The sequence below is a fragment of the Triticum urartu genome, chromosome 5A (assembly GCF_056163025.1).
Source record: "Triticum urartu cultivar PI428250 chromosome 5A, HENAU_Tu73, whole genome shotgun sequence".
Lineage (NCBI taxonomy): Eukaryota > Viridiplantae > Streptophyta > Magnoliopsida > Poales > Poaceae > Triticum > Triticum urartu.
In genome coordinates this window covers 131867293-131873869 of record NC_141877.1, presented here as the reverse complement: position 1 = coordinate 131873869, position 6577 = coordinate 131867293, and the positions used below count along the sequence as shown (strand labels likewise).

The window sequence follows — 6577 nt, the reverse complement described above, 5'->3', positions numbered from 1 at the left end:
GTGAGTTTGGCATTGCTCCGATCAAGAGGGTACCGACAGCTATGTTCTCTTCGGTGCGAATACGACCTATGTTTGAACAGGAAGCCCCCAAATGACCTGTAAATGTGGCTATGAGCCGGATCAAAGGGTAATCATAGCTTAGCTCAGTAAGCCGGAAGCCCCCAAGTGATATATTTCTGAGCTATGCTCGCCGGGTGCCTATGTTTGAGTTGTGTTGTGCAACAAACTCTCTTTGCTCCCTGTAATTTTTCCTGAAAACTCGAACTTGCGAGAGATGAATTCTTTTTAAACCGGATATTTAGAGCTTCAAAGCTTTGTGGGAGACATGTTTACCTTGGGCCGGATTGTAAATCGAATCATCATTGTGAGCCAGAAATTTTCTGACGGCCTTTAAATTTTTACCAATATGGCGGTAGCCTCCGGGACCGGATTATCTTCCCTCCAATGACCCGGGGTCTTGAATCTCACGATATTTGCTAAGTCGTGTCATCATAGCCCCCGAGTCTTAAGACTACTCAAGGACTTGTCTTGAGATTCTCCATTTTTGACCGTGATATAAACCGGTATAAGTCATTCAATAGCTTAGTGTTATAATAATCCCTTTTGCAGTAGACAACTTGTCCTGCATTAGAGAACTTGCAAGCCAGAGTAATTGCTCTTTTTTAAAAGAAAGCAATATGTAATATAAAAAATATACTGAATGAATTTCACCTGATATGTTAGGCCAGGAAATATTCGCCGCGGAGTTGGTGATCACCACGGCAAAGTTGAAAATAATCACGGGCGAGTCGGGCGCGGCAGCAAACAGATGAGTCGGCCTTCAATCACAGGCACGGTAACCCGTGCAGATGAGCAAGTCAATCGCAAGCGCGGTAAGCTGGGCCAGTTGGCTGTGGCATTATAATCCGATGCGGACGGGAAAGTAATCGTAGGCACAGTAAACCGCACGGACGGGCGAGTTGATGTAGACCCGGCCATAGGGGCGGCGACTTGTGCACGTCTGTTCATCGGGTAGTGTGGCTCGGACGAAAACGTCGCTGCGGAATGTTGCCAGTGCATGCTCCATACTTGCAGCATAACACCTCATCTGTAATGAACAATTATCCTGCGAAATAATACCACAGACCAGAGTAATTGTTCACACAAAAATTAATACGTGCTATTAAAACAGACTGAACGGATATCACCTAATGTTTTGTCAGGCGAATGCGGACACAACTCGTCTGACATGCGTGCAGCAATTAGGAGTACTAAATAGCACTAATTGATGCCCACGTGCTTGCCCTTTGACTGATGCGACAGGTTGTGTTGTTTGATCAATCAGCAGTACTGGCCCACTTTGTTTCCTTTGGCCTCATCTTATCCTTTTCCTTTGTGAGAGAAGCATACGGGAGCAACCAACACTTTGAGGCTACTGGGACAAAGCTCCGAAACGGCCGACATACGTGCTTCATCTAGCACTTTCCATGTTCTAAGAGCAACTCTAACAGATCTTGAAAAATGCCTGACACGTAAAAATTCCGGCGAGTATGCGGACTCAGGCTAATTTTGCGGTCAGAACAGACCCCGCATACTCGTCCGGCCAGCAAAAACTTTTGCCGCAGCCCGCAAACCGCTCCCCCCCGAGCGCTATAAGTGTGGTTCCGCGACCCTTTTGCGGGTCCAAACCCTATCCACCCGCCGCCGCGAGCCACCCGATTCCCCTTTCCCCTCTCCCAATTTCTCGCCACCGGCGACCCTCCGCCCCGCCTCCAGCCGCCATGTGGGGGCGAATGTGGAGCTCCGGACGCGGCTCTGGCAGCAGATCCGGCCGGGAGAGGGACCCAGAGCGCGAGCGGCGCGTCCGGTCCGACGGCATGAGGAAGCGCGGCACGCGGAAGTGGACCAACCACGAGCTGTCACCGCCGGCGAGTTTCGACCGCCGCGAGACGGAGGAGAACGTCCGTCGGCGCGCATCCTTCTCCTCTGCACGGTCTTCCTACGCCGGATCCTCCTCCTCCTCCGTCGCGGGCTTCCTCCCCGTGAAGAGGGAGTGGTCGGACGAGGAGGAGGAACCGGAGCCGCCGGCGCCGTTCGGCTTCCTCCCGATGAAGGAGGAGCCCGAGGAGCCCACTCCGCTCGGCCGCCACGGAGTCATCGGGCCTGAGGACTACGTCGCGGATTTCGACACCGTCGCCGCTGCCATCGCCGAGCGGAGCGTGCAGGAGGAGGAGGAGCGTTGGCGCCACACCGAGGAGCTCGAAGCCCTCGAGTGGTGGCAGGCGGTCGCCGACAACGTCGCCGCCAACGAGAAGGCGGAGGAGTGGCGCCGCATCCGCAAGGAGCAGTCGGAGAAGTACGTTGATCTCTGCAGCTCCGGCGAGGAGGATTGAACGTCCGGCTTCTCTCCGGCGTCGTCCAGTTGCCGCGACCTCGCCGCCGTCCGATCCGACCCCCTAGTACTAGTTTAACGTAGTATGTAGTATAACTATGCTTCTAGTTGTGATGAACTATGTAGTATGCCATGAACAATGTAGTATGTGATGAACTCTGTTCATGCAATTTCTCCCGCGAAACATTTTTTTCAAATTATGCAGGTTTAGATATGGGTTCTGCTCGGCCACATATGATTTTGACCCGAAAAACGATTTTCATAAACCCACAAACGCGTTTTGCGGGTTGTATTTTTACGGGATCTGCTAGAGTTGCTCTAACAAAGTATCAGAAAACTTGCAGGCGTATGTGCTACTCCCGGCCTCCGCTCTGCTCTGTCTGTACCATATACACGCAAACACAACTAGCACTAGCTAGCAAACATGGGCGAGGGCACATAGGCCACGAAAACAAGCTCTGTGAGGATTTGTCTGTGGTTGTAGAACTGGGCACCAGCGACTTGACGTGGCCACTGGCGGCTCACACTAGAGTCATCCGGCTGGACTAGAGTCTAGGCCGGCGCGTAGCGGCGGGTTGGAGTCATCCGGTTGGGGTCTTGCAACGGCCTCTACCTCTCCAGCTCACCTCACTTATTAGCCACACCTGAGGCAGACACCCGTGAGAGGCGACCCGTAGGCCGGCGGCGACTTGGAGCGGTGTAGTCACGGCGCCGGCAGCTCGGCACGGCTGCGGGTGTGGTGTCCCCTGGTGAGGCAGAGCGAGGCAGGTTGGAGGCGTGCGGGCGGCGGCTCGCGAGCAAAGGCGACTTGATGCCGCAGAGACGGCACGTTGCTCATAGTGCGGCTCGACGGCTACCGCGAGGCAAATCCATGGTGGCGGTTTAGCTCAGACCAACCCGCAACAGTGAGGAGGAGGCAATTCAAGGTCATGGCAGGGAGCGCACACCCGGCGAGAAAAAGTACGGGTCAAGATCACGGCCGCGGGGCGACTCGATCTTTGAACTGCAGTTGGGCCTTGGGCGACTTAGAAGCAGAGACGAGGTCGCTGAATTCGTAGGCTGCTCGGAGGCGGGGTTTGAAGTTTCTACAAAAAACTGGCTCAAGGCCCTGGATGGCGGCTCAAAGACCTACTCCGGCGAGGGCGGTGTGTCAATGTGCTCAGCGCGGCAAAGTATGACTCACCATATAAGGTGAGGCAGCGAGGTGGAGGCGGCTCATGGCCGGATGTCAGCGCCGCGACTAACAAGAAGAGCAAGGGAACCGCTGCCATGACGACAGGAGACCAGAGTGCCACCATGGCAGCGAGCCCGGCCCAAGACGGCTACGTGGCGAGAAGGATCTCCAACAGGCCCAAGAGAATCATTCAGCCCAACAGAAGGTTCATCGGGCCTGGCTGGACCCACTGACCGCGTCGCTGCTACCAGCTACTTAGTCGAGAAGCATCGATTGGATTGGCATCCATAGGGATCAGGCAAAGGACGGCGGCTCTCTTCCTCACCTACTTTCCCTTTCCTTCCTTCTTCCGCAAGAACACCATCGATGTATGAACTGAGTTGCATTCTTGAGGGTGTAATAGATCGATCCGATAACCTAACATCCTGGCATCAGAGACCACCGCCACAACCAATCTCCGCCGCGACATCCTGGAAACTCGCCAACACGTCCACGCTCGGCAAGTCCTCCTCGCCGCCATGGATCCGGCACTCAAGGAGTACCTCGACAAGCTCCATCAGGACGCGAAGAGCGACTCCGCAAGCGTCCTCAAGCAGCTGCAAGCGCAGACGTCGTAGATCGAAGATCTTCTCTGGTGGAAACCCGATCTAGAAGCCCGCTTCACCAAGCTGGAGAACACGGTCGCCCTGATGCAAGCGACCCCTCCCCAACCAGCCGCACCGCCTTCGTCGCGTGGAGCGACGACCCAAGTTCCTCCGCCGCCGCTGCTTCAAGCACGAGGAATACTCCACGGGCCCAGTGGCCACGGCGACGTCGATCTCACCGGGGGGCTTCCGTCGGTGACCATCGAGTCACCGGCGGCACTCCCGGTCACGGGTACGTCTCAGCACCTGACACTCTCCCCTCCAGAACCCATATCTCCATCATTCCTCGCCAATTTGGGGCAGAATCCACCTCCTATGAGTTTCCCTGTGTTCACCGGCGAGAACCCGCAGCTCTGGAAAACGCTCTGTGAGCAATATTTCCAGATGTTCGCCGTTCATGATGCATACCGCGTTCCTATGGCAATTTTGAACTTCTCGGGCCCTGCGGGCATCTGGCTCCAGTCAGTTCAGAAGAAACTGATTGGGCTAGATTGGGAGTCGTTCACATCCTTACTCTGCACCCGATTCGGGTGCGACAAACACCAGATGCTCATCCGTCAGTTTTATGCTATCAAACAACATACTACTGTCACGTATTTCATCGAGCGATTTGAATCACTGATGAATCACCTCATTTCATACTCTGAAAGTACTCACCCATATTTTTTCCTGACACGCTTTGTCGAGGGATTGCGACCGGACATCCGCGCGGTGGTGCTCGTGCAGCGACCACCGGACCTAGACACGGCTTGTTCGCTGGCCCTACTTCAGGAGGAAGTGGCCGACGGTGACTTGCCCTACAGGCGCTTCTCTAACACCAGCCAAGGGACAAGCCATGTGGTCAGATCGACTCCACCTTCCTTCTTCAGTCGACCAGCGACACCTGCGCTGGCTCTGAAGATAGGCGTGGGACCGATGCAGCTCGGGCCACATCTGAAACAAGCAAGATCGCGGCACTGCGTCAGTTCCAACGAGCTAAGGGGCTTTGTTTCAAATGCAGCAAACGCTGGGGCAAAGACCATGTGTGCCCACCAACGGTACAAATGCACATTGTCGACGAACTGCTTGCCATGTTCAGCCTGGATGATCCAACTGGTGACTTACCACCCGATTCGCCCGTTTCTGAAGAAGAGAACCTGTGCACTATCTCACGTCAGGCTGAAGACGGATCATCAGACCCCGGGGTCCTGCAACTGCAAGCATGGGTGCAAGGGCAAGAAATACTGCTGTTGGTGGACTCGGGCAATTCAACATCTTTTGTTGACAGCACCCTCACGGCCAAGCTTACTGGAGCTACTTCTTTGCCGAGGCCATGCCGCGTGCGAGTTGCAGATGGAGCTACCATTCCTTGCACTCGTTACATACCTGCATGTCAATGGGTCACACAAGGACACGAGTTCCAAACAGACTTCAAAATCCTCAAGCTGGGATCGTACGATGCTATCCTTGGTATGGACTGGCTCCGCAAGCACAACCCTATGAACATTGACTGGATCGAGCAATACCTGACAGTCATTACACCTGAAGGCCAACTGAAACTGTCTGCAATTTCTTCAGATCAAACACAATGCTCTGTCATATCAGCCCCAGAACTGCTCAAAGCTTGTAAAAAAGGCTCGGTTGCTCATGTTGTGCACCTGAATTTGCTGGATGGAAGCAGCAAAACTGATACCCCAATACCAACTGAAGTTCTGCGTTTACTGGAACAGTTCACTGATGTGTTTGAAGACCCGAGGTGCCTGCCTCCGCGACGCGAATGTGATCATAGAATTCCCTTGATGGCAGGAGCACAACCAGTTAACCTGCGGCCGTACCGATATAAGCCTGAACTCAAGACAGAAATTGAGCAGCAGGTGCAAGAGCTACTCGATGCCGGCATCATTCAAAAAAGCTCCAGCCCGTTCTCATCTCCAGCGCTACTTGTTAAGAAGAAGGATGGTACGTGGCGTCTCTGCATTGATTATCGATGACTTAATTCCATGACGGTGGCCAGCAAGTACCCAATTCCTCTCATCGACGAGCTACTGGATGAACTTGCGGGCGCCAAATGGTTCTCCAAATTGGACCTACGCGCGGGGTTCCATCAAATCAGAATGGAAGAAGGCGAAGAGTACAAAACGGCATTCCAAACCCATTCTGGGCATTGGGAGTACCGCGTCGTGCCATTCGGGGTCACCGGAGGGCCATCTACATTCAACGGCGCCATAAACACCACTCTCCGCCCTGTAAACCGTGTCTGTGCTATCTCATTCTTCGATGACATTCTCATCTTCAGCAAGACACTGAAAGAGCACATTCAGCACATCAAGCAAGTATTGCAGTTGCTTCGAGCAGATCATTGGCAAGTGAAGCAATCTAAGTGCTCATTCCCACAGCGACAGATATCTT

At 54.0% G+C, this 6577-nt stretch overlaps 1 protein-coding gene and 1 pseudogene across 1 annotated transcript; both read left to right on the top strand.

The window, feature by feature from the left end:
* Positions 1 to 1760: 1760 nt before the first annotated feature.
* Positions 1761 to 2372, top strand: LOC147970580 (uncharacterized). Its single transcript, XM_087522674.1, has one exon. The coding sequence runs from the start codon at positions 1761 to 1763 to the stop codon at positions 2370 to 2372; it is 612 nt and encodes a 203-aa protein (XP_087378800.1).
* A 476-nt stretch (positions 2373 to 2848) lies between these two features.
* LOC147970579 (uncharacterized) lies at positions 2849 to 6238 on the top strand (annotated as a pseudogene).
* Positions 6239 to 6577: the final 339 nt, after the last annotated feature.

Bases quoted from the DNA above. Each gene is read 5' to 3' on its own strand.
- LOC147970580 (XM_087522674.1), top strand. From the start codon at position 1,761: ATGTGGGGGCGAATGTGGAGCTCCGGACGCGGCTCTGGCAGCAGATCC.